This window comes from Saccopteryx leptura, chromosome 1 (genome assembly GCF_036850995.1).
Source record: "Saccopteryx leptura isolate mSacLep1 chromosome 1, mSacLep1_pri_phased_curated, whole genome shotgun sequence".
Taxonomy (NCBI): Eukaryota; Metazoa; Chordata; class Mammalia; order Chiroptera; family Emballonuridae; genus Saccopteryx; species Saccopteryx leptura.
The window spans coordinates 174,921,842-174,949,418 of record NC_089503.1 but is presented as its reverse complement, the minus strand read 5'-3'; the positions used below and the strand labels follow the sequence as shown (position 1 = coordinate 174,949,418).

The window sequence follows — 27,577 nt, the reverse complement described above, 5'->3', positions numbered from 1 at the left end:
GCCTCGGCTGCATCTGGCCCCCTCGGCCTTTTTTCCTGTACAAAACCGTTTGTGGTGGGAGACGGGCACCCGGGGCCACCTGGGCATCAGCTGCCTGATGCAGCTTTCCTGAGCCCATCTGGGAGGCCAGTGCTCGTGAGAAGTCAATGACAGAGGCCCGTGTCCTTCCCTCTGAATCCACGCTGGCCTCGCCGCACTCTGCCCTGTACCTTGTGCCTTTAAAACTATTTCTCATTTACCAGCGTCAAGGGAGGAGAGTGAGCAGTCCCTGAACATTTTGTCACAGACCTCAAATAATAAATTTGTTTTTTTTTAACACCTGGAAATTACTTCCTAAGCACGCTATTCTACTTTCCTCCTTGCCTGTCCCAAGGGGCCCCCCATTGCCAGCCTTATAGAGTCCTGGGTCAGGAGCAGGCTGGGCCGCTCTCTGTTGTTGCTCTGTGTCCTTGGAGAACAGCATTGGTGGTAGTCATCTGCAAACACGGGGCGGGGGGGGGGGGGGGAGGCGATGAGCTTGGCCAAGCCAGGGGATCTGGTCCTAGTCCCCAGACCTGTTCCCAGAGTCCAGGATCTGTTCCTAGCTCCCAGGACCTGAGCCTAACCCCTAGGACCTGTTCCTATCTTCCAGGACCTATTCCTAGCTCCCAAGTCCTGTTCCTAGCCCCAGGACCTATTCTTAGCTTTCAGGACCTGTTCCTAGCCCTCAGGACCTGGAGTGTGAGGAGAGGCTTGGGCCAACCACTGAGTTACCTGGAAGTGAAAGATCCCGGCATAGTTTTCTTGGAAGCTCTGGTTTAGGGGGACGACTCGAGCCAGGATTTCTTCATTCAAGGTGAGGGAGGCGATGGCCGCCAACAGCCAGCAGTCACCTGTGAGCACAGCACAGTGAGCTCTCATCAGAGGGGTCTCAGCACCAGGGGATGTTACCCCCCTGCAAGCTTGAAGTCTAAGCCATATGTGACAAGAGCCATGTTTCAGGTGACTCTCCCGTGGGGGACAGGGAAGGGGACTGGCTGAGGCTTTGAGGGGAATGATGAGGCTGAGATGTTTTTGTTGTGATAGTGGTCAGGCGATGGTGGGACCATGTCTTCAAGGCCTGGCCTGGGCCTGGGCCCGGGCCCCAGAGACACTCAGCAGAGGCTGTGAGAACATGGGGTTTAAAGAGAGGAAGAAAACATAATGATGGGTGGGAAGTGGTCTAATGTTGTATGTTTCCTGGGAGAAGGCTGCCGAGGCGAGAGAAGGGAGACCAGCAGGTGCTCCGGGGGCAGGAAGTATCCGGAGACACAAAGGCCGGAGTCAGAGGAGGCACGGGGGCTGGGCTCTGTCCCCTGAGAAGAGGCGAGGGCACGGGCATGGGCACAGATCACTTCTGGGTTGTATGCACCATGCGTGGGGTGGGCAAGGAGGGGCACAGCCAGAGGGGCAGCTGATCTGGCAGCCTGCCAGCCCTCCTCTGTAACACCTGGATAACTGTGTGAGGCATAACAGAGCACGTGTGTGAGGCACTCATGTCCATTTGGTGCCCGGGACTGGTGCCCAGCACCACGACCATGTCATATGGTTAACTAGAAGTGAGCCGGTGCCAGCAACAGCCCAGGATGCTGTGCAGGAAGGTGTCATGCTTAACAGCTTGCCTGTGGGGGTTCTGAAAAGAGGATGAAGAAGTTCAGCCATTCTTAAGAAATGTGCACTTTACCTGACAATAATAGGAAATAGCCTTTGATGAGTTGAATGCTCATTGTTGGAGTTATTTTTTCTAATCGGCAGTCTAATGAAAAATGCCACTAAAGTTCACCAAGTTCTTTGCATTCCAGTTAGCTACTTAGCATCCCAATGGCCCTTGAACTGGATTGTTCTGTTAACATTCAGAAAGGATGGCTGTCATTCTTGGAGGTCCATATATGCCAGTGACAACTCTGTGGTCAGTGGGGACACTTCCCTCCCCAGTGAGTCAGTAGCCAAAGGAAAGCTAACAAATCCTCTTGCCCCTCCAGTGGGGTGTGTGCTTGGTACTATGATTTACCTGTAGTTTTCCAGGCATTTGCTTTTCAACTGGTAACACCAGGTCCTTCTGAGAAGCCAGCCTCCCTACATTCTCAATCTGTAAAGTGTCAGTGCTGCTGCCTTTGCCCTCAATTCCAGGACCTGTTCCTACCCCCAGGGCCTTGCCCGGCTTCCACGGTTGGCTCAGGGAAAGTGCTGTGACCCAGCCAGAGCCCATGCAGTGAAATGTGACTGTTACTGGGGCTTTGGGAAGAGAGAACAGGGGTCCTCTTCTACTGCATCGGCTCTATCCTGATGCATGGCCATCAGCTGTTGTGGCCGTCTTGCTCCTGTGGGAGGGACAGCCTGTCTGAGAATGGAGCCAGCTCTGGAAGAAGAGGGGCTGAGTGCTGGGGAGAGAAAAACCAGGTCCTGATGGTATCACTTCAGTTCCTGGATCAAGCTGTACCTGAAGCTAGCCCTGCCTTGGACTTTGTAGTTAACATGCATTGATCACTTTCCTGTTTCCTTACCCATTATGCCAGGCTACAAATTTCTGCAACTTGACCGCCAAGGGTATTTGGGCACCAGCCATTCCTACGTGCCTGCCACCATTCTAAGGCCTTTAGGTTCATTATCTCATTTATCCCTCATGTCAGCTCTAGGAGGATGGCACCGTGACCATCTCCATGTTAAAACTGAGACAACAAGGTTTAAGTGTACCACCAACCGTTAAACAGCAACAAGTTTAGAAGGCATGATCCTTCTGTCAGTCTCCCAGCCAACCTTTTGGGTCAAGTTGACCTTTACATAAACAAACTAGACCTTGTAACATGTTGCAAATAAATAGTTTGCAGAGAAATTTGGCAGTGAGCTTTTTCAGCTCTGGCCATGGGAAAGGAGCAGAGGAGCTTCTGCTTGGTGGGGATGGAAATGGACCTGAAAGGGCTGATCCCACATGCCGCCTAATGTGGACCAGGCGATCAATACACAGATGACCCCCAGGCCTTTTCTGAGCATCCACCGGTCTCCCACTTCAACCTTGTCCCGGAGAATGAATTCACCACGATCCTGGGGTCACTGGATCCTCCTTTTCAATCCTTCCCTCTTCCTCTGACCTCAGGTCTTCTCATGGCTTCAGCCCTTCTTTGGGAACCTGGAGATGCCTATGGTTCTTATTTTCCTTGAGCTTATTTGGAGATTCTCTAGAAATCTTGCAAAAACACTTGGCTTTGGGTCTGTCAACACACGAAGGCAGAAAGGACTTGTGGATAATGTGGGTCCAAGGGAGGGGATTCCAGTGGCAGAAGTCCTGAAGCCAGTCACCCCTGCCACTCCTGAGAGCTCCTGTCTGGTCCCGGAGTGCCCTCGGAGCACCGCTCGGGTCTGTCCGACTTCCCGGAAGCCATCTCCACGCCCTCCCTGCTCTGTGTCCCTCAGTCCCAAGAGCCGCTTTTATGCTGTGCATGTGTGTGCACATCACACAGGTCTACCTCTGGAGGACGGGCCCATTGCTTGTGTGGTTGTGGAGGTCACAGCTGACTGTGCTGCTATTCACGGGACAGTGACTGCATGTGTGAAGCATTGGCTTCAGGTAATGGTGCTATTATTTTTGTGAGTGTGTGGGTCATACATCTCGGTTAGTGCTGACCGCAAACCTATCTCAGATTACTGCTTACTGCCAGACCTGGATGCTGTCGTCACATCCCAGAAATCAGTGGCCACGCCTCACAGCTTCCAGTTTTCACAGATTCACGTGTGATCCTGGCATAGAGGCTATGTGGCTCTTCTCTGATTGTTCACAGTGGTAGTTCCTGCGCTGTCTTCTTCTTTCGCGTGTCAGAGCACTTCTGATCACCCAGGTGGGAGCAAGCTCCCTGCCCCCCCCCCATCATTTGGAAAGAACTGTTTTTCTCCATCCTTGCTATTCTAATCTAACGTGTTTCCTTTGAAAGGGCTCATAATCCTACACTGTTTCCTAGAGGATGAGCCTGCGGCTTTAAGAGATAAAGTTCCTTGCTTGAGGTCAGGTAACACATCCTGGACGGGACAGAGCAGGGACCAAAAAAGAAGCTGGACTCCTGATGTCTAGTCTATGCTCTTTCCACCAGCAGGAATAAAAAAACAAAACAAAACAGGTAGCTAACATTCTGTAAAATACTTTGCAGTTTACAAAGAACACGTTACCCATTACATTCGAGCTTCACAGAAATCTTGTGAGACTATTATCCTTATTCCTGTCACCGCCTTTTGGGGATGAAGAAATTGGAGCTCTGGAAGTCCAAATACTAGGTCAACGATTTTCAACCTTTGCCCTCTCATGGCACATATAAACTGATGCCCCCCAAATATATATTTTTTGCTGATCTGACAAAAGGAAAATAGGTATAATTTTGATTCATGCATACCAGATGGCTATTGTTGTGTTGGCTGTTGTCATTTTTTTTATTTGACAGTCTAAGGGGAAAGAGGTCAGTGCCCCTGACTAAAGAGTCAGGTAATGTGTGTGTATGTGTGTTTTGTTTTTTTTAACAGGGACAGAGAGAGAGTCAGAGAGAGGGATAGATAGGGACAGACAGATAGGAATGGAGAGAGATGAGAAGCATCAATCATCAGTTTTTTGTTGTGGCACTTTAGTTGTTCATTGATTGCTTTCTCATATGTGCCTTGACTGTGGACCTTCAGCAGACCTAGTAACACCTTGCTCGAGCCAGCGACCTTGGGTCCAAGCTGGTGAACTTTTGCTCAAGCCAGATGAGCCCGTGCTCAAGCTGGTGACCTTGGGGTCTCGAACCCAGGTCCTCTGCATCCCAGTCCGACGCCCTATCCACTGCGCCACCACCTGGTCAGGCAGGTTCTCGCGGTGCACAGGTGGAAAATCACTGTTCTGGATCATCAGCAGGTCTCACAGGCAAACCCTCTGAATCCAAGTGCTGGGTTTTATTCCAAACTTATACTTGCCCAGAGATTTCTTTTGGTTAGGAGTGTCTGAGTCCCTGGACTAGGGAGAAATCCCATTAGGAATATCCAACTACAATTCAAATTTCAAATAAGGGGTGACAAGCCGACAACTTCCTGAAATTCTATATTGTATTTTAATACCCTAATGTCCACTGGCTCATGAAATATTAAAACATGTCATCTATTCAATGCAACATAATGTGCTAAGGCAACAGGTGGGTGGCCTGTGACTGCACAGCTGAGATCATGACACTAAGATCACACAGCCAAGATTCAAGAAGTTTTTCATTAGCCCTCCAAACGCTGGAGTTGAGGGAGATGCAGAGTTCACTAGAAGAAGGTCTAGGTTTCTAACAGGGTGGAAGCATTCAAAATCATCTGGTCCTCACCTTTCTCTCTCACCTGAGCAGCATTTTTTTTTTAATCTATTGATTGAGAGGGAGAGAGAAACATCGATTTGTTGTTTTACTTATTTATGCATTCAATGATTAATTCTTGTATGTGCCCTGACTGGAGATAGAACCCACAACCCTGGCTTATAGGGAAATGCTCCCTGTCCTGGCAAGGGCATATAAAATATTTTTAACTAAGTCAGGAAGTTCTGTGACATAGCCCATTTCTTTTTAAAAAAAAATATGAGAGAGGAGAGAGAGAGAGAGAGAGAGAGAGAGAGAGAGTCAGAAAGAGAGAAACAGGCCTGACCTGTGGTGGCGCAGTGGATAAAGCGTCGACCTGGAAATGCTGAGGTTGCCGGTTCAAAACCCTGGGCTCGCCTGGTCAAGGCACATATGGGAGTTGATGCTTCCAGCTCCTCCCCCCTTCTCTCTCTCTGTTTCTCTCTCTCCCTCTCTCTCTCTCCTCTCTAAAAATGAATAAATTAGAAAGAGAGAAACAGAAGCATCAACTCGCTGGTCCACTTAGTTGTCTCATTCAGTTGTGCACTCATTGATTGCTTCTCGTACCTGCTCTGATCCAGGATGGAACCCATGACCTCAGTACGCCAGGACGGTGCTCTAAGCACTGAACAACCCAGCTAGGGCCAGCCCATTTCTTTGATTGATTCATTATCTGCTCAGATAAGCTTTCTCAGTACGAAGACCTGAACACAGATGGCAACGGTGTACATTCACAGAGCCTGACCGTGTGCTAGGCCCTGAGCTCAGAGCTTTCTGCCTACCATTGTGTTACCTCATTTCATTGTCACAAAACAATGCAAGGCGGGTGGGCACTATCATCACCCTCTGTCATAGTTGAAGAATCTGAGGTTTAAGGCAGCCCGGTGGCTCACCCAAAGGTCCCAGTTAGTGAGGGACAAGTCAGGTCTGTCTGAGCAAAGCACGTGCTTTTTAATGTCTAACCTCAATGGTCTCCCTTGCAAAACAGGTGCCAATTTCTAATTAACCTACACAGGACATGCCTTGGGGACTTTTGTCCTTGAGAGGTGACTCGATGATGTTTCAGTGTCTGGGTTGCACAGTGTTCTCTCACTACCTTCCTGCTCACTCTGCCTGGATGGCCATGTCCACATGATGGTTCTTCCCACATGGAAACCTGTTCTACGACCATGCGGTTCCACCCTTCCCAGCCGAGGGTTCAGATCCTCAGTTCTCCCTATCAAGGTCCAAATCTGCCCTCCCTTCTGCCCTGGACAATCCTGCACTGACTGGCTCCTATAGAGATGACCTGGTTGGAGAGGTCCCTGGGGTCTCCTCCCAGCACAGCCTGTTTGGGTCCTTTACGTTCAGTCTGCATGAATCCAGGCCAGTGAGAACAGGGCAGGGCAGACAACCGATACTGCAAACCGCTTGTGGTTCTAACTGGTTGGAGCTCCAGGAGGCCCCAGAACGTGCCTTCCGGTGACAATGCCTCGCCTGGAATGTTGCCATGTGGATGGGGCTTGAAGAAGAAAGGTCTGGCTGTGTTAGGTTTTTATATTATGTATCTATAAGAGACTCCGGATGTGAACAAATATTTTTGCCTCTTGCTCTCTCTCTCTCTCTTTTTTTCCTGCAGTCACACAAGAAGAAACTTTGGCAGTGAGTGGGATGGGTAACAGACTCCTCAAGGGACTGTCACTGAACAGCGTTTCCTGAAACTCCTGCCTTCCTCTCCTGGTGGGTTTTCTCGTTCTCCTGTGTTTTTAGCTCTCTTATCCAAGTATAAAGTCCATTTAGATCTGGTTACCTGTTGTTAAAACTTGTTTCCTGCGTGTATCTCAGAGCCATGGTCTTGGGGACTTAAGTGCTTGGATTGCAGTGAGCTGGAGGTGAGCACCCAATCCCTCTTGGTCACCTCCCCTTGTCCACTGTGCATCCTGCTCTCTGCCCCAGAGCTGACCTCAGTGGATGAAATCCTGAGCTCCCAGGGCCTCTGGCTGCTGGTGGGTTTGGCCCGGGGGAGCCCTGGAGATCAGAGGAAGGGAAGGGAGAGTGATTAGGGTATTTCTTCCCGGCTCCTTTGAGCTCAGTTCAAGCTGTGTCATCTTGACTGCAGGGCACTGCTCCTATAAGGTGGCATCTGCACAGGCCCCACTGCCAGTTCTAGAACCCTGGCAACGGCCTGTGACGCCCAGATCAGGGTCCTCTCCTGGGAGGGGCGTGGCTGTCCTTCCCATGTGATTCCATGAGGCTTCCAACATAGCTGCTTCCCTCCGGCAGTGTTCCAGACTTCTCCCACTGGTGTAGTCTATGCTCCATTGGCTGTCCGCCCTTATAAACTAACTCCAAGGGCACCGTCCTGCCTGCAGAGGCTAGGCAATCATTTACTCCACTGAAAAGTGGCCCATCATATTCTTGGCTGGAAAGAGTCACTATCATAAAAATGCCACTTACTTTTAAGTTAATCTATAAATGCAACGCAATCCCAATAAAAATAGCAAGAGGGTTATTTTTTTTAAATTTAGAACTTAGCTGAGTCTCAAGTTTATAAATAAGAGAACATTAAACAAAGCATAGCCAGAAATAAAATCTCAAAGGGAAGGGGGTCTACCACTCTCAGATACTACAAACATGTTTAAAGCTACAGAAATTAAAATAGTACAGAACCGCCCTGGCTGGGTAGTTCAGTTGGTTAGAACATCATCCCAACACACCAAGGTTGTGGGTTCAATCCTCAGTCAGGGCAACATATGAGCATTAACCAGTGAGTGTATCGATGAGTGGAATAACAAATCAATGTTTCTCTCTCTCTCACTCTCCCTTCTTCTCTCTATGAAATTAAATCAAACAATAAAAATTAAAAAAATAAAATAGTATAGAACTTGTGCATAAGTATACAGCTAGATAAATGGCACAGAATAGAGTGTACAAAAAACAGTTCTAAACATAGGAACTAGTAAAGATAAGTTATTCACAAATGGAATCAGAACAGCTGAGTAGCCATCTAGAAAAAAATCAAGTTCTATAGCTCATCTTATCACAGGGATTAATTCTAAATGGGATATTTATATATAAACACAACATTATAGATCTTAAACATATACTTTATTATATTCATATATAATATGATAAATCTAGCCATTTGTTTCATTTTCCTATTCATTATTTATTTATGTATTGAGATGATATATATTTAACTTATACATATTTTAATATATGTATATTATGATAACATTATAAATATAATTATTTCTATAAATCCACAAACATTCTAGAACAGAGTACTGGAGAATTCTATTACAATCTCAGGGTGGAGCTGGAAGCCAGAAAATTCTTAAATGGTAAATTTAACTACATTAAAGTAAATAATAATAATAATAATGACGTAAAATAATCACAATCAGCCAAGTCAAACTAAGAAATTCTTGGAAAATATCTGTTACTCAGATCCCAGACCAAAGATTATATCTAAACCTTTCTAGTCTGTAAATAGAAAAACTGAGAGCTCAGTAGAAAAACAGGCAAAGACTGAAGCAGAGTTAATGGGAAAAGGAAAAGTTAATGTCTCACACGTTTTAAAGGAGCACACTCTCACTCCTCCTAAAAGAAACAGAAAGCAAACTGCTCTGGGATGTCATTTTCCACTGCTTGGATGGTAAAGATCCAAACGTGTGGTCACCTGGAGAGGCCGTGGGGGGCTGGGCACCCTGCCACCTTGTGGGTGAGCCAGAGCTGGGTGTGGCCCCTACAGAGACCACGCTGTGGCCATCAGTCACATGCCCCAGAGTCTATATCCAGTCACTTGCCCTCCAGACACTTGAGGCTGCTTCATACTCTGTTCCCTCCAAGACCTGCCCTCTTTTGTTCCATGTCCTGCTTGGTGATCCATTGCCTCACCTGCCCACAGTATTTTGCTTGTGGGTGTCGGGAAGAACCAGGGGCAACCCCACCTCTCCAGGTTCCTCATCTGGATTCTGGGCTCTTGGCTGCCTTCGCAGGCCCTCTGGCTGGGTTTGTTCCCCAGCCTGGCCCCTAGGGATGGCCCTTCCCGCTTTCCCCCAACCCTCGTGGCCATGTGCCTGGCTTTCTGCAGGGTCCTAGGAGCCCTCTGGGAGGAGGCCGTCAGACCACGGGCGGGGTCTCTGCCCCCCAGGAGTGCCAGCCTGGTGGCTGCAGGCCAGCTGGGTGCTGAAGGGTCCCTGCTCTTCTAATTTGCTTGAGAGAAGGAGGTTTGAGTTGAACTTTGGGGTCGTGAGCATAGCAGTCTTTCCCCTCTGGACTCAGGCCCCCTGTGCCTACCTGGATGAAAGGTCTACCTGTCTGCAGGAGGCCTCCTCTTGCCCCTGACTCCTCCGTGGGCCCACCCCAGGGGCCCGCCCAGGCCCCCTCTGAGGACACCGTGCTCCCTAGCAGACCTCATGAATAGCTCCTTTAAGCCCCAGAGCCCTGTTCTGAAAAAACAAATTCATGCAGAGCCATGGCAGTAACTTTCCAAGCTGTGCTCCCCGGGCCTCTGAGTCCAGGTCCTGAAGGTCAATCCTATGCACAGGGCCCAGTCACCTGGGGCCCAGGGCGGGGAGTGGCATGTGGCCGGGTTGCTAACATTGGCGGCTGTTGCAGGTTTTTTCCAAGAGGAGAGCATATTTGTCGTGTGCTTTCTCCCTTCCCGCCCACTATCAAGGCCTTTCCGTCACAGACAGGAAAGCGAGGCAGAGAGCCTGCAGACCTGGCCTCCAGCTCAGTCCCACCTGCCCTGCCATAGCTTCGTCAGCCTTGCACAGCAGCCTGCGGACAGCTCAAGTTCCGTGAGGGCAGGGACCATGTCACAGTGGGGCACGCGTTTTGTGAATTAAAACACACGTGTGCACACATAGGCACACACACCATACACACATGCATGCACACATACATACCATGCACATACACATGCATGCACACACAGGCACACTATTAGCACGCACACATGCATGCACACATACATACCATGCACATACACATGCATGCACACACAGGCACACACATAGCACGCACACACATGCATGCACACGCACACAGCAGACAGAATGAGAAGCCTAAGGCCAGACTCCACACTTACCTGAAGCCCTCCAGGCCTCAGCACCCCTCACTGCTGCTTCTCCCGCTCCTGTGACCTGACCTGCCCTGTCACCTGGACAGCCTCTGAGCCCCTGCCCTCGGCTGACTCTGGCATCCACATGTCTTGTCCTCCATCTGATCTCGGGCTCCTGTTCGCTCACTCTCTCCTCTGTGCCAGGCCTGTGCTAGGTGTGGAGGAGAAAGGCCCTCGCTCTCGGGGGCTCATGAGCCAGCACGGGGACAGGACAGCCACGAGACAGACAATTGCAGAAGGCAAGACAGAGGTGAGCACTAGGCTTCAAGTCCGAAGACCTGCCGGAGGGGAGGGGTGCAGGGAAGGCTCAGAGGAGGGGAGCTTGGACTGAGCTAGGGAGGGCAGGGTGGAGGTGGGCGGGGAGCACTTGCAGGGGGCGGGAAGGTCAAGTGCAAAGATCCAAAAGTGTGGGGGTAGCGCAGGAGGGGACGGGGGCAGGGGACAGGTGGGGTACAGGGTGCTGGGCACAGGAGCAGGCTGAGGTTGGAGAGACGAGGTTAGACCTCCTCCCTGCAGGACTCTGAACTGCCCTGCGGGCATGTTAAGCTACGGTTCCTTCTCACCCTTTCCCCTCTGCACCAGGCCCTCCAGGCACAAGAAAATACCTGCGCTTCCCAGAATGAACCACTCCCAGCTTCCTCTGTCATTGTGGGGTCTCAGTCCCAGACTTTGGGGGACCCCTCCCAACCCCTTGCTGCTCCCCTTCTGTGTCCTCACAGTGCACCCCAACTAGCTCTATGATGGGGCTCATGATCAACACTTATAGATAATTTGTTCATTTCACTGTTTATTTCCACCACAGGGCTGTCACTTCCCTGAAGACAGGGCCTCTGCAGTCATGCCCAGAGTGGACTGGAGGCAGGCAGGCACCCAGAGCAGGAGCCCAGGTGAGAATTAAGGCCAGACCTGGAGCAGCAGGTGACAGGGGTAGAAGGAGGCTCAGAGGAGAGGTGTTAGAGGCCCAGAACGGAGAGGACCTGATGGGTGTGGGGAGAGCAGGCAGAGGCAGCAGTCCTGTGTAGAGAGAGGACTGTGTTTTCTTTTCTTCTGGCTGAAGTCCCGCCCACTTATCTTGCTATGGGGGGGGGGGGTGCCCACAGCTGAGCTGGTTGGAGGCAGCAGAGGCAATAGGCTGGCCTGGGCGGTCAGTGCCCCTGGACCTATATAGTGTTGGGTGGCTCAGGAATGCTTGCCGGGTGACAGAGCCCTGACGCTGGCATAGCTGGCCCAGCTAACCGAGTGCCTCCCTGCCCTTCATATTGGGAGGCCCCAGAGAACACACCCGCCCCACCCTGGTGAGCTGGTGTCTGAGCAGCCTCAGGCCGCCATTGGTAAAGAGGAAGGAGGTCACTGTTCAAAGGGAACGGTGAAGAATGAGAACCTGTGGCATCTTCCAAAAGGGCGGTCATAATATTTCTGGTTTCACATGCTCCTCCAGAACCTTGCCCCTCCCCGCCAGGACGTGGAACCGGTGTCCCTTCCCTTGAACTCACTTGGGCAGGCCTCCACCTGTCTCCATGAATAGGTATGGCAGACATGATGCTCTGTGACATCCTAGCCTAGGTCACAAAAGGTGAGACAGCATCCCAGGCTCTCTCTAGGGACGTGCATCCCTGTGAAGGAAGTTCAGTGACCCAAAGCCTCCGTAGAAGAGACCACACATGAGACAGACAGAGCCCAGAGCCCCAGCCCAGAGCCCCAGCCCAGGCACCAGACATGTGGGAGAGGGGCCTTCAGGTGACCTCAGTTCCGGCACCATCTGACTGCGCGAGGGCCCCTGAGAGGTGCCCAGCTGGGCCCAGCCATCCTTCAGAACCATCAGGGTGAACGACAAAATAATTACTGTTGTCTCAGCCACTGATTTTGGGTGTGTTGTCATGTCACACACTCGCTGCCGGTGTAAGGAGACAGGGCCTTCCTGAAACCTGTGTCTGGCCTGGGATGTAAGCTGCACCTGCCCCTCTGGAAGGTGCCAGCCAGAGCGTGGGGCAGCATGGAGACATGCCAACGTCAGGATGCTGTGCCAGCTGACGTGGCCCCCAGGACACCCATGACCCAGGGTGTGCTCCACATGCCTGGTCCGAAAGCAGATGAGACAGACATCTGTGCCAGGGTAGTGCCCTCCAACAAGCAGGGAGGCCCATCCCCTCCCTGAGGCGGCAGCTCCCGTGGGGGAGGGCTGAGCTCCTCTCCCACTAGGCCAGCGATGCCAGCAATGCGCTCTGGCTCCCACGGTCAATGTCGTTTCTCCTTTTCTACGATGGTTACTCCTAACTGTGGCTGAAGCCAGACTGGTTACCACGACCAGTTACCCCTACCCCTGCCCACAGAGGGGCCTTCTCACTGGCCATTCCCTTTACCAGGTCCAAATGGGCACTGTGCCCCAGTGACCACTGACTGCCCTCCCCGGCACTTAACCTTTCCATACCCTCTTTTCCTCGCCCCATTTTATCAGGGGTTTTCCCGGGGAACATTGTAGCCATCCCTAACCCCACTCTGGGGACTGGGGGCAATGTCTGAGACCTGTTTGACTGTCATGGACAGAGGCCAGAAATGAACGTGGTCACATGGCCCACAGCACGCAGGACACCCGTAAGAGGAAGAATTACCCGCTCCAGACATCGAAAGGACCAAGGTCAGAAACCCTGCTCTGTCTCAGATCTTGCTTGTCCCATGTCTCATTCTGTCAGAGCTTTGTTCCTTCACTTTCCATGGGGACAGCCAGATAAATGAGAACCAGACCAAGATATCCATGCTGCTTCTGGCCAAATTTGATCCTTCCTGAGACACTGATATTTGACAGTCTCCAGCAGACCTGACACTTTCCTCTGGGGACTACATATCTCTCACCCAAAGACGAGGCCAACTGTGTCACCAGTCTTAGCTGTGGCTGGTAGGGGACAGAAGCCTCGAGGAGCCAACTGAGGTCCACCCCTGGGAGCTGGTGGGGAAGGGCCTCTCTGGAGGAAGTGCACACCCTGCCAGGAGCCCGGGCACATGAGATGGTGGCTGGTGAGTCATTTCTGGGCAGCAGCCCAGAAAAGGGGACCCCAAACTGGAATTGCCCCGCGCACTATCATGACGCATTTGTATCAGCAGCTGTGGAGGGAGGGGCGGTGCCCCACCCAAGTCACATCCTAAAGAGGCCTTCAGCCTCTGTTTGTGAACTTCACACAGAACTTGGAGCAAGAGCAAACGAGCCAAACCACGTGTCCCTTCCTGTCCCCTGCTGTTCCGCTGGAGCAGAGTCTTAAAAACCCAAGGGAAGGAGGGAGATGAGGGTGCTGAGGCCCACGGTCCACACTCACATACTCTGGACTTGGCTCGCAACATCTGGATGCTGAGAAGGGTGTCCCACCAGGCAGCAGAGGCCCTGTCCTGTCCTCAGTCAGGCCCTGGACCAAGAGGAAGCCATCTGGGGCAGACTTCATCTTTGTGCCCCTGTTCTCTGTAGCCAAGGTCCCCAGAGTCATTGCCTGATGCCAGCTTCAATCTGCCTGGGCTCCAGCTGACGTAGCACCTTCCTGCCGGACACAGTCAAATGCACATCCTTCTTCCCCAGATCCAAGAGCCTCACAGGCCCCCGGAGGGGGGGGGGGAGCCTTTACCGGTGTGAGACTCCTCCTCTCCCCTGAACTCTCCTTCCAACGGGCCAGCACCTATTTTCCTGGCTTCCCGGAAAAAAGTCTCACTGTGGCCAGGGCAGCAAAACGCAGGCAACAACATTGATGGGCCTAATATAATGAAAGTAGGGGAGGATCTGAGCCCTTGGAGCTCACAAACGTGAGCTGAAGCCCAGTGTGGGGGACACAGGTGCAGGGGAGCTGCGGCGGGGGAGGGGGTCGATTTCAGGGTCACAGAACATCACAACAGTGACGCCTTAGGAAGGTCTGCTCCAACCCTCTCATCTCAGAGACAGGAAACTGAGTCCATCAGGGATGTGGCCCAGCTCCTGGCCACGGGTCACACTCTGAACAAGCCAGAGTCACACTACAATCTGCCCATGGGGGAGAGGGCAGGTGGAACCCGTAAGTCTCCCCACACCCAGTGGCTTCAGAGGAAAGTTTGTGGGACAGTGGGGAAGTCTTTAGGGCAGATTGTCACCGCTTTAACTCTCTGGAGAAGGTCAGCGACAACCCAGGAGACATCTGCCTGATGACATCTGCGTGATGATCAAGCCTGGGGCAGCCAGGGTGGCAGGGAGCCTGGGGTGAAACATGAGGGTTGGCGGATCAGCCCTGCCCTGTGTCTGAGACCGGCGGACTTACAGCAGGAGAGGGAGCAGGGCAGCAGCCGCAGGGGAGAGCCGCTGAGTTTATAACTCTGGCTCAGAAAAGGAGCCAGAGGAAGTGATGACTCACGGCCACCCTATATCTGCTCCAGGATGCTGGGAGGGGCCACCACTGGGGCGGGGGGTGGGGCGACCGCTTTTAAGAGAAACATATGCGTTTACTTTCTCCATCACATTTACTTTCTAGTCTCTTTATTTTAAAACAATTTTTTTAAACTGATTGATTTTAGAGAGAGAGAGAGAAACATCAATTTGTTGTTCCACTTATTTATGCATTCGTTGGTTGATTCTTGCATGTGCCCTGACCAGGAATCAAACCTATAACCCTGGTGTATCAGGATGATGCTCTTAACAGTGGTCGGCAAACTCATTAGTCAACTGAGCCAAATATCAACAGTACAACGATTGAAATTTCTTTTGAGAGCCAAATTTTTTAAACTTAAACTACATAGGTAGGTACATTCCTTATCGAGGTAGCACCTGTACATGATATTTTGTGGAAGAGCCACACTCAAGGGGCCAAAGAGCTGCATGTGGCTCGTGAGCCGCAGTTTGCCGACCAGGGCTCTAGCCAACTGAGCTACCCGGCCAGGGCTGTGCACTTATTTTTATAAAAAGCTCCTGCAAAATCCCTGACTGGTAATCTTCAAGACTGTCAAGGTCATCAAAAACAAGGAGAGCCTCAAAACCATCACAGACAAGAGGAGCCTAAGGGGACATGATGAGTAGCTGTCATGTGGTACCTTAGGTGGGCTCATGGAACAGAAAAAGGACATTAGGTAAGAATTAAGGAAATCTAAATAATCTTGGCCCTTGTACCCTCAGATTATGCACTTTAGCTAATGATAATGCATCAATATTGGTTCATTAATAGTAACAGAGTCACCACGTGCTAGGATGTTAACAGGGGAATGGTGTGGGGTGGCTGGAATTATCTATACCATCATCTCAATTTTCCTGTACATCTAAAATTGTTCTAAAAAATAAAGTCTATTAAAATTTGAACAAAACATGTGTTATACAAGGATTTTTAAAAATTACAATTAAAAATCATTTAAAAATGATTTAAAACAATGTTTAAAGTTGAAGAGTGTGCCTCTGCTCCCTTTCCATGAACGGCCTCATAAAGTCCCCTTCTCCAAGTGTGTGGTCTGTGCGTTACCCAAATACACACACTGAGTTCCCCTCCGCCCTCCTGCGCCCTGCCGTTCTCAGATGATGAGTTTTTAGAGACCAGGACCTGCCTCCCATCAATCAGCTCATCTCCTTTTCCCCTTCTCCCCCACCCTTTCTCTCTCCTATGATTTGGCAAAGGGACTTTACAATTGGCCAGATGTGTTTGCCTATATTAAATCTCACTTTCTTTTTGCCCAGCCCTGGAAGGGAGTATCATCGTTATTCCCATTTTACAGAAGAGGAAATTGAGGCTCACAGAGCTTGGGTCACCTCTCCAAAGACACACAGGCTAGTAAGGAAGAGGTGGAGGGAGAAGGAAGTGGACACTTCCTGAGGTCACTCTTTCTGTGGGCTTTTCCCATGGGTCTTGTCCCTCCTCTGCTGAGCTGGGCTGTGGGGACCGACACCGTGGAGCCACACACGTCCAAGTAGGTGTTCTGGGGCCCATGTGACTCCTGGGGGTACAGTCAGGGTGACCCACCTCTGGGGGCCTCAAAGGCATTTGCCAGGTTACAATGAAATGGAGTTGTGCTACACTGTTCACAAAAATCAGGGGGTTGGAACGTGCAGATAGTCCAGTACCTTCAGTCTTTTGTATAGTGCATTTTCACCAATGAAATAAAAGTTGGTTTTGTATCTCATTTGTGTAATCGAACAACTTTCTTTGACTTGTTTGCTTTTCTGATGTTCTTGTTTAATAAAAAAAAAATCAAATGCTTTTTTTTATCGCTTCATAGTCATTTTGAAATATCCCCTAATTTTTGTGAGCAGTGTATTTCAACTGCTTTGACAGCATTGGCAGCCACCAGCCCTGCCCCAGGAAGCCAGGAACCTTAGAGGGCACCAGGCCCGGGCAGCTGTGGGGGCTGCAGGGGTGTGAGGGAGTGCAGAAATCTCAGCAGGGCCCCAGAAAACCAAGGCAGGAGGAGCTCAGCTTTTGAATTTTCTGGGCCCCCAGGGGCCTTCCAAGTGGCAGTCACCTGTAAAGACAGGTTGTCACCAGCAATTACAGAGCCAGATTTAGCAGCAGGGCCAGCCTGAGTTTCCTGCCCTCCCTTGGATGGCAGGTTTCTTTGCTGACTCTACGGTCTGCAGGGCAGGTGGGGCTCATTGTCAGAGCAGTTTGGCAAACACAGACTGGATTATTTGGTGAGGCTTCGAGCCTTCTGGGAAAGAGAGTGGGGGCTGGGGGTGAGCCAATGCGGGGCTGCATCGCGGAGTGCTCGCTGGTGAACTGAGGCCCAGGGCAGAAAATGTAGGTAAGACGATGAATTTTGCTTTGAGAATTTCACCTCCACATTCCCTCGTCACAGTGTTATGGCAACTTGGAGTGAGTCTGGGGTTATATGAAAGGGGCTGAGAAAGATTTAAAATCAGAACCCTGGCAGGTGGCCCAGTGGATAGAGCGAAGTCCTGGAGCCCTGAGGTCTTTGATTCAAGCCAGGGTCATGGGGTTGATCCCAAATGGCACCGACTTGACCCCTGAGGTCGCTGGTTCCAGCCCAGGTCAGGGCACATATGAGAAGTAAATCAATAGCACAACTAAGTAGAACAATGTGTTGATGCTTTTCTCTATCTCTCCCTCCCTTGTTTTCTCTTTCTCTCTTCCTTGATTTTTCTCTCAAAAAAAGGGAAAAGATTTAAAATCAGACCGGAGTTCTTCCTTCTGGCAATTTCTAGCAGTGTGGCCTTACATGTACCTCCCCCACCCCACCCATTGCCTCAGGTTCCTTATCTGCATAGTGGGGGTGAAACATTGACCTCAGAGTTGTGATGATTACATGAGCAAAAGCAATGGAAAATGCTCTACGAGTTGTCCACTTTTACACGGTCTGCACTCAGTGTCAGGCACAAGGTAAGACTAGAATAGCTCAGTGCCATATCTTAGGGATCTCTGTGGTCATCTTGTGAACTATTTTTCAGAAGAGACTGAGGGCTCAGGTAATGACTTGACCACAGTCTCCCAAATGAAAGCAGAGCCTCAGCTCATGTCTCTGGCCGTGTGGACAGGTGTTGCTGCTGCATCTCCTGTTCCTGATGCTCCAGAGCCTCTGGGACTTGGTGACGATCACCACCCACCAAAATGACCCTGTGCCTAGATGTCAGAATCAGGGGGAGAGTTCAGTCAACCACATTTCGCAGACTGTAATCTAATCAGACCTGCTAAAAGAAATGGTCCACGTGGCGTAAAAAGACCTTAGGAATGACAGACCGGTTACTGAGACGCTTTAAAGAGGTTTACATTTAATCATGTTTCTATTTGATTTGGTGCCTATCCTGGGGAATTTTACCCAGGAAGGTCAGCTTTGCTTGTCTTCTCTCCAAATGGCCTGATAGTATTTAAACAGGACCTAAATCCTCTATTTGTTACTTGCAACTTGGCCCTTAAGCTGACATAAGACTTGAAAGTGTATGTTTAGTCCAGATGTGGAATTTAGCACAGGTGGAATCTAGCAATGGGATGAAGCCCCCAGGGCTGGTCAACATCAACATCAGCTTCCAGCCCTGTTAACCTCTAAATCCACCAGTTAAGTGGATTTTCCGGGAGCACCCAGCTTAGGTGCCCCAGGACACCCCGCTTTTACCTTCCGAGGGTAGAAAAGATGGGAAATGGAGGAAGATGTTTTCTCAGGCAAGAATGTGCTCTGGTATCTCAAGAATCTACTCAGAGGGTGAGCTCAGAGAGCTGGCGTTTGCCTGCGCAGCCCTGGGTCACGGTCTCCGGTCTCCGTGAGAGGCACTGCCCATGAGGCCCCGGGGTGCCCATCCTGGTGACTCACAGCCACCCTGACATTGCTCAGGAGTTGAAACTTTTCCAGGCCCCCTGCTATGGAATCCGGCTCAGGGGTTAAACACCGGCCCGGAGCTGGACTGTCTGCAGCTGCTCCCAGGCCCCTACCTCAGTGGTAGGAGGACCTCAGATGAGTTACTCTCGGGACCCCAGTTCACGTGTAAAATGAGAATACTGTTGATCCTTGAATAACTCCAGGGTTAGGAGCGCTGACCCCCTGTGCAGTTGAAAATCTGTGTATAACTATGACTCCCCCCAAAACTTTACTAATAGCCCACTGTTGACCAGAAGCCTTAGTTATTACATAAACAACCAATTAACACATATAAGGTCTACCGGAAAGTTCTGTCCGTTTTTGGATTAAAACAAAATACAAATTTTTCTTACCGTCAATAAACTTTATTAAATAATATAATTGCCATTATTATTAATGATTTCTTGCCAGCGTGAGGGCAATTTGTATATCCCATTTTTGAAAAATGTTTTATCTTTTGATGCAAAAAATTGAACCAGTGCTTGTTTGATATCTTCTTCATTTTTGAATTTTTTGTCCTTTAAAAAATTTTGTAAGGACAAAAACAAGTGATAGTCGAGGGTGCTAAGTCCGGGGAATATGGTGGATGCAACAGATATGCTTCTGTAGCATTTCTTCCTTGTTGAAATTCGTAAAAATTACAGTGGCGTAAATGAACTTTATCAGTAGCCATGGGTACACTATCGCTTCACACATAAGACTAACGTGAATCAACTTTGTTTTAGTTAATTTGCTACATCAGTATGTATACATTAAGTGATAAAAATAGAGAGGCACACATGTGCCAAATAAACATGTGCTTACGTGTCGAAACTTGTGTTAGAAACGAACAGAACTTTCCGGGAGACCTTATATTTTGTGTTATATGTATTATAGACTATATATAGTCTTAAAGTTAGCTAGAGAAAAGAGAATGTTATGAAAACAATCAGAAGTAAGAGAAAATAATTTATAGTACTGTACATATTCATTGACAAAAATCTGTGTATAAATGAACCCAAGCACTTCAAACCTGTATTATTCAAGAGTCAACTGTAATCACTCCACCCTAGAGATTTTGCTGTTGCAGCTTAATGTCTCGACGTAGCATTTATCCAATAAATGTGAGCTGTTACTATTGTGAGTATCAGAACCACTAGGCCAGGAAAGGAGGTGTAATTCAAGGTGATCAGTTTTTTTGTTTTTTCTTTTCTAGGTGATCAGTTTTGTTACTGATGAACTAGTTAGAGGAGAGGGCTGAAGCTGGTGGCAGCAAACAAGGTCCTGGTGTATCAGAGCAAATAGGTGATCCGACAACTGGAGGCCATATTTATTCTGAGTCAGTCCAAAAAATTGGGGGTGGCTTTTATGAGAATCTTGCCTAATGGTCCCAGGGCCTTGTTTGAGACGTCCTCATAGGAGCCTGGTGGCTGGTATGCCAGGACCGGGGACCATGGGGTCCAGTCTCGGGAGGTGCTCACTGCATCCAGCGAGAAGTCAAAGCCCGGCTTCCGAGCACAGGTTCAGACCCTCACCAGTCAGCGGCTCCAGGGACTCACTTAAAGGAACCTTCCAGCTGCCTTTGCTACAATAAGCACCGTATCCCACTGTTGTGACACCATGGCGATATGTCTCGCAAATACTGAGAACCCCCGGGACGTTCACCTCCTCTCAACAGTGGGCATTCGGTAGGGTTTCCTCTTCCTTCACACTGAGTCACCACCCCCTGCTCCCAAACCCCAGAGAAACCGAGGTGTCAGTGCTGTCACTGACTGGGCATGTCCTCCACCTGGCCCTCGGCCCTGAGCCTGCCTGTTTCTGGGCCACTCGTAAGACCAGCTCCAGGAGGTGCAGAGACCCTGGGTGACCTGGAAGACCCTCCATCCTCCAGTGGGGCATCTTTGCAACCTCAACAACTAGCCCAGTGCAGGGACACAGGAGGCCTCAGGGTACATTTGTGCATCTGTGTGCCTCAACACGAGGCCCTCAGGGGACAAGAAATCCCAAGAAGCTTCTGGAAACAGAAATCGCCAAGCTGCTTGGGAAGGTAGAGAAGCCATAGCTCATCCCTTACCCTTTCCACCCACAGCCCTGCAGACAAGACCCCGCGGCTGATTTGGTGGCCATCACTTACCCAGGGCTCCTTGGCAGATGTCTGTGCGTGTGGCCCCTCCAACAATAAACTGGGGATCATCGCAGATCTCCTGGGAACGAGACCCGCAAAGTGCTGTCAACCTACCAGGCACGTGCTTTTGCAGTTAGGGCGCCTCCTTTCCCAGCTGGGGCACTGCACCCCTTTTCCCATTCCCCTCTCCCCTAGGGAGAGCTTTGCAGGTACAGTTTGGCTGCCATGGGGTCCTCTTCTGACCCCTGCTTCATGGTCCTGGTGGGTGGTAGGAGACACTCCTGGCTGAGAAGGAGTCCTTGCTCAACGCTCTGAATTGCCTAGAGCCTTCATCTTCATGCTGTGTCCTAGGTCCCATTAGCATTGAGTTCAGCCTACAGCGCAGGGCGGTGAGCCCGTCCACACGCTGGCTCTGGGGACCCACCACACTAGCCCCTCTCCTCTGTCCCTGAACGCCAGTTGTTTTACTTGCACAGAATTCCTCCTTTTCCCAACCTCTTCTCTCCCTTTCTACATCTTACCATATTTCAACACTCATTGCCACCTCCTCTACGAAGCCCTCCTTCATAGTCCAGCCCTCACTCATCCTTTTGATTCTGAGTTCCAGAATGTTTCTACTCTGCAATTCAGTTTTTAGTTGTGCATTGTCTGGTGGTGCCGATGGGCATCCCTCTGTCATCCTAACACTCAAACATGTCTTGAGGGCCAGGGGACATATCTTGCTTTCTGAATTTGTCTATTAGGCCATGGTAATTGAAGCATCCATGTTTTGTGAACCTGCTGAATGTCAATACTCAGTGCTCAGTGCTTTCCTGATGAGGCCCTCTTGGAAGACAAGCTGGGCATTGTCCCTATGTTACTGGCGAGGACACAGGCTAAGGAAATAAAGCAATGTGCTCACAAGGGACAGACAGCAGTGGGACAGATGTGAACTTCCTGGGGTACAATGTAAACTCTTTCTGCTCCCATGCTGCCTCTAATTGATTAGCAACACACCTCTCAGGGTGTTAAAACCTCAGGGTCGTCCCACAAGGAGCCTGGTGGAAGTCAACTGTGCACAACTCGGGCCCCAACATGAAGCAGCCCCTTGGAGTCTGTTTCCTGATTCTGCACAACCCCACCCAAAGCCACAGCGGAAGTCAGGGCATCAATCTGGGCTCCTCTCAGCCTGGGCCACCTTGTCAAAGCTCCACCCCACATCCTCGGTGAGCCCCTCTCGGTCAAGCTGAAGACTTTCCTGGGCGAGACCTGGATCTAGCCCTGCCCGTGCCGGAACCACACTGCAGCGGGGCACATTCCTCTCACGTCTCTGCAGTCCCGCCCCCCCCTCCCACCCCGCTCCAGGCGGTCTGCTTGGCAGATGACAGGGACAGTGAGAAAATGAGGCCAGCTCTGCCCGAGGCCTGCTAGCCAAGCACTTATGCAGCTAATGGAATGGACCGGGTTTGGCCCTGGGAGCCCAAGAATCGTACTGATAATCCTGAGTGCACCAAGCTCTTACCTCACAGTGATTATTCCATGATGTTTTAGAAACTTTCCTACATCTTTGGCAGCCTCTCCAAAGAAGGTGAAGTTCAGAGTGGTGCTCAGACAGGCTTCAGAAAACTGAACTGTGCGTACAGCATGCAGGGTATGAAACTGAATGTGGATGTAACAGTCTGAGGAATGGGGCTGAGGACTTGAGCTATGAACTCAGACAACCTGGCTTTGAGTCTTGGCTCAGCCGCTTCTTATAGGGGTTCTACAACCTTGAGAGTTACTTCTCTTTAAGCCTCAGTTTCCTCATCTGTAAAATGGGGATGGGGAAGACACGTGTACCTGCCAGCTAGGGTTGTTACAAGGGTTAATTTGAGACAACGGTGTAAATGCACCTTGGTAAACACTCTATAAAAGTTACCTATCATGATTATTATTACTGAAGAAGTTGAGGATAATCAATGAACTTGGAGACAGGAGATGCAGGTTTGAGGCTGAATTCAGCCAGCAAGTCCTAGACCTCTCAAAGGCTAGGTTGTCTCAGGAGAAAACCTGTCCTTGCTTGGTCCTGTCTGGGACCATCAGTGGGTCACATTGGCTTTCTCCTCACTGTGCCCCTGCACCAGTGACCCGAGCCATTTCCCCTTCAGTCCCCTTCCTGTCCCTGGAGCCCTCTGTTACCAGTGGAGGATACCCCCTCTCTGAGAAGACGCAGTCCCCACATCCCTACTCTCACTTCCCCAGGACCCTGTCTTATTATCTCCTCCCTGCCTTTGTCTTTGGTCCCTTTCTGTCCAGTGACTCAATATGTAACACATGCCAGTCACTCTCATCTAAACCAACAGCCTCTCAAAGGCCAGGTCTTACTCTCCCTCGATGTTTCCCCTTCCTCTTTCCATAGGCAGCCTTCTGAAATGAGCAGACCCCATCCTTTATTTCTGGTGCCTTACTCCGGAGTCCATAACAATCTGGCTGCTACTATGTTGAAATTCTATCCCACATCAATGCTCTGTTAAGTCACCAATGACTTGCTAATGTCCCAACCCAGTGGACATGGTTTTATTTCCCCAGCTGACCCCAACCACAGCAGGGTTTGAGAAGGCAGGACTGAGGCATTGAGGGCCACTGAGGGCCATTGTGGGCTGGGGGCTCTAAACAGCACAGGCTGGGCACAGTTCTGGCTCCATCCTGGACACTTGTTTGAGCAAATATTTAACCTTTCCAAGTCCCAATTGTTTTCACCTGATGAATGGGAACATAACACCACCACCCCACCTTGGTTGTGCAGTGCATAGCCTGCCCCAACATGACATGGCTCCAGCTCTGTTTCCCTGTCTGGAAGTCCTACAGGCATTTCCAACTATTGGGTGACCTGTCTGTCTCCCTTCACTAGCCACTGGTGAAACTATATGCACTGTGAGAAGGCAGTACATAGATACAGTTAGAGTTCTTAATAATTTAGAGGCAGGAACTATATGCATTGGGCCGGTGTAGAGTAAATGTTCGATGAATGCTTATTGAATGAATGAAAGAATAAGTAAATGTGCAAATTCACTTTGCAAACTGTAACATGCTGTATACATGTAAGGTGAATACAGTCTCTCATTTATCACAACCATAACTTCATCTGAGGCTTGCTGCAATCCTGCATTCATTCATTCATTCATTCACTCACTCACTCATTCCACAAATTGCCGCTGTCTTTTTGTTCACAGATGTATCCCACGTGTTTAAGACAGTACCTGGCATATAATAGGTTCTCAGTTAATATTGCTGAATGAATGAATGCATGAATGAATGAGCGCATGCATACTGTGGAAAGGCACTGACCCTGCTAGGCACTGAGGATATCTTGATGAAAATAACACATAGTTCCTGCTGGTGAGAGGAAGTACAGACAAATGTATGTAATTATACTTATAAATGCTGTCAAGGAAATCAGCAGGGTTTGTGAATAAGAAAAGAAAGAATAAGAAGTTGGGGAAGGGGACTGCTAAGAATGGTCAGAATAGATGACTTCAGGGAAGGGATGTATGACTACATCCCCCAAAAATGAGAGTGAGCCAGACTCCAGGACGCCAGGAAGGAGTGTCCCTCTCCCCAGCAGGTGAGAAGGCGGTAAAGGATTATGCCTCCGAGAAGCTGAGAGGTGGCAGGGCCTCGTGATCAGCGAAGGGAAGAAAATATGAAACCAGTGCCTCTGCTTTTAGAAGAAAAGCATGTCTCAGGTAGGGACACTGAGCAGGTTAGCAAAAACTGAAAAAGAGGTTGCATGTCTCAGGTAGGGACACTGAGCAGGTTAGCAAAAACTGAACTTCATTGCTCATGTCCTGGCCTAGGGCACTTCCTACTGCACTTGCTGCTGCCTGTGGCCTGTGTTTGGGGTAACAGAGGAGGTGACCTGAGAGGCTCAGAGGAGTGGAAATGGGCAGGAATGCTTGTTCTCATAACATAAATCTAGAGGTTAGCCCTCCCAGGAAGCTGTGTGAAGGTCTGGTCCCACAGGAGGTAGAACCAGCAGGGGTACCGAGGGAAACTGATGGACAACTCGGACAACAGCACAAGCTGTCCTTAGGTCTGCCAAGGCAAGGACAGAGACACTGGGAAGCAAGAGAAGGGAGCTTGGAGGGGTCCGCCAGGTTTACCCGGAGGATTCTGGCCCGGTGGAATGATGAGGAACTAGGTCTTCACTGCATGTTCCCTGTCCTTTGTTTATCACTAGCATGAATGGTATGGGTAGGTCTTCTCAGCTCCCATTTGTTAAAATAAACAAGGAATTCTGGCTAAATCTAACCAGGACTGTATGAGACACTCCTTAGTCACAAAAGGGCAGGCTGTGGACTTGCGGCTTCCTAAGCCAGCAGCCCCAGTTAGAGACTGACTTCTCTAATCAGATGTTGTCCTCCACCCTCCTTTCCACCAGACCCTTCTCCTCACCTTCCACCATCTCTCCGCTGGAGTTCAATAAAAGTTGTCCCCAGGCCCCCTTCTGTCACCTGTCTTTGTGAATTCGGTAGGGGGCTCCCCTGGAGGGCAGTGCCCAGCGAATCACTGTGGGTGGAAAAGCCAACAGGCACCCTCTGTGGACGCAGGCCACCTGGGAGCGTCCCCGCGCGCCTGCACCGGGTAACGGGCGGGCTGGGCAGCCCCGGGATGTGCAGGATCACGTGGCTGCGGGCCGCGGCTCCCGGGCAGGGCAGGCTCGCTCTCCTTCGGCGGCCTGGGGGCCCTGGGCACCTGCGCCGCTGACCCCCCACACGCCCTGCCCCGCATCCCGCCCGCGCTTCCTACCGTGGGTCGCTTCCACTCGATGCCCTGCGTCTTGCTGGAGTAGGGTCCCAACTCCTTGAAGCCCAAGGAAGACGGGATGGCGGGGAAAGAGGGGTCCTGGAAGAGCGCCCCGGCATTCAGACACTCGTCCCGCAGCTCCTCATAGTCCTGGTTGAGGTACTTGATGGCCCTCTCGTGCGAGCCCAGCCCCTCGGCCGCCTCCCGGTCCTTGGCCAGCTTGGCCGCGATGCCCGCCATGGTGCCCGGCGGCCCGGTGATCGAGCTCGGGGTCTCGGTGCTGCGCGCGGGTGGCAGGGGCGCGGCTGGGCCCGGCGCTGGGCAACGGGACTGGGGCTCCGCTGCCGGCAATGACTCACCAGCGGGAAGCGTCCTCCGCCCGGCGGGGTGTGGCCTCGCGCTCCCCGCCTGCTCGGCTTCGGGCTCGGGATCGGCCCGCCTGCGCGCGCCTGCAGAGCACTGCCCAGGGACCGCGGGGCTGCTGCTGCCGCCTATGGGCGGCCCCGGGAAGGTTCACCTCGCCGCCTGGACACAGTGGCTCCCGGGCGGAAAAGTTGGGACGCTCACCCAAACCCGATAGCCACTTTCCCACCTCCTGGGCGGGAAAGCTGGACAGAACTGGAGGCTCGGACAGTTTGGCTCTCCAGGAAACACCCTGTGATTCAGTAGATCAGGGATTGAGGTCAGGGAGACATTAGCTGCCATCAACTGGGCCCCAACTTTGTGCCACTGTCTTAACAGCTATCTTAACAGGTCATTGGTGATCTCATTAAATCCTTCCAGCAACTGGGTAAGAAAGTTGCCCTTCTGCGATTGTCCCCATTTTACAGATGGGGCAACCGCGCATCAGGGAGGTTTAATGGCATTATTCAAGGTCAGGTAACTAGTTATAAACAGAACAAGGACTGAAATCACCAAGGCTCGTTATAATCACCCTGCTACCCTGCTGCTGGTCAGCTATTGGATCATAGGGTTGACAGTTTTGGCAAATAAAAATACTATCTGGTTCAAAATGTCGATAAAACTGAGGCTGAGTAACCTCCCTCCAGACTGATTCCAGCCTTTCGTTGTTTTTGAATTATTTTACAATCTAAATTGTAGATAACTGTAGCAATGCAAAAGAATTTTCTGCAGAGTATGCAAATGGCTCTGCCCAGTGGAGGGATCGCTGGCCCCAGAAGCCAGGTGAGTCCATTTGCACATTCATTTCAACATTCTTTACTTTATGTAAATGTGTGCTTCTTTGATCTTTCCTTTGAACCAGTTAGCACACCTGCTTAATGGCCTCCTTTAATTAATGAGTTAAAGGAAATCTTTAAAATATATTCATTATATCTCCAGAAAAGTAATAATTTTACTTTTCTTGAAAATTATCTTTTAGCCAGATAATGCTTTGTGGAGAAAGTGGCATTTAAGTTGATCTTGAAGGATGGTTTAAGATGTGAGTATTCAGGATTTTTTTTGCAAAATAATGACCATCAGGAAAAACTTAAAAGTCTTTGGAACTTAAAAAAAAATGTGGCCCTGGCTGGTAAGCTCAGTGGTAGAGTGCCAGCTGGGCGTGTGTAAGTCCCAGGTTTGATTCCTGGCCAGGGCACAAAGGAGAATCACCCATCTGCTTCTCCATCCTTCCCCCTCTCCTTTCTCTCTGTCTCTCTCTTCTCCTCTCACAGCTAAGGCTCCATTGGAGCAAAAAGTTGGCCCGGGCGCTGAGGATGGCTCGAGTTGCAGCGAACATCTCCCTCTGATGGGCATTCTGGGTGGATCCTGGTCGGGTGCATGCGGGAGTCTGTCTGCCCCCCCCCCCCTTCTCACTTCCAGAAAAAAAATGTAAAAGATTTCTGGTGTCCTATGGAACTCTGGGACACCTGTCAGGGGACCAGGTCTGTGATGGTCTGTGCTTTGCAGTTTTCAAGCTATTTACAGCTCTGTAAGTTGTAGAAAATTGATAATAATGCAAAT

At 50.4% G+C, this 27,577-nt stretch overlaps 1 protein-coding gene across 1 annotated transcript in view; it reads right to left on the bottom strand.

Moving 5' to 3' along the window:
- CAPN2 (calpain 2) overlaps window positions 1–25,999 on the bottom strand; it is a 47,264-nt gene extending 21,265 nt beyond the window's left edge. The window contains exons 1-3 of the mRNA XM_066380862.1: window positions 25,619–25,999; window positions 20,861–20,930; window positions 754–872 (exon numbers count right to left, since the gene is read on the bottom strand). Coding sequence (XP_066236959.1) covers window positions 754–872; window positions 20,861–20,930; window positions 25,619–25,855 — 426 coding nt within the window. The 5' untranslated portion in view covers window positions 25,856–25,999. The remainder of the gene's footprint in view (window positions 1–753; window positions 873–20,860; window positions 20,931–25,618) is intronic.
- Window positions 26,000–27,577: the final 1,578 nt, after the last annotated feature.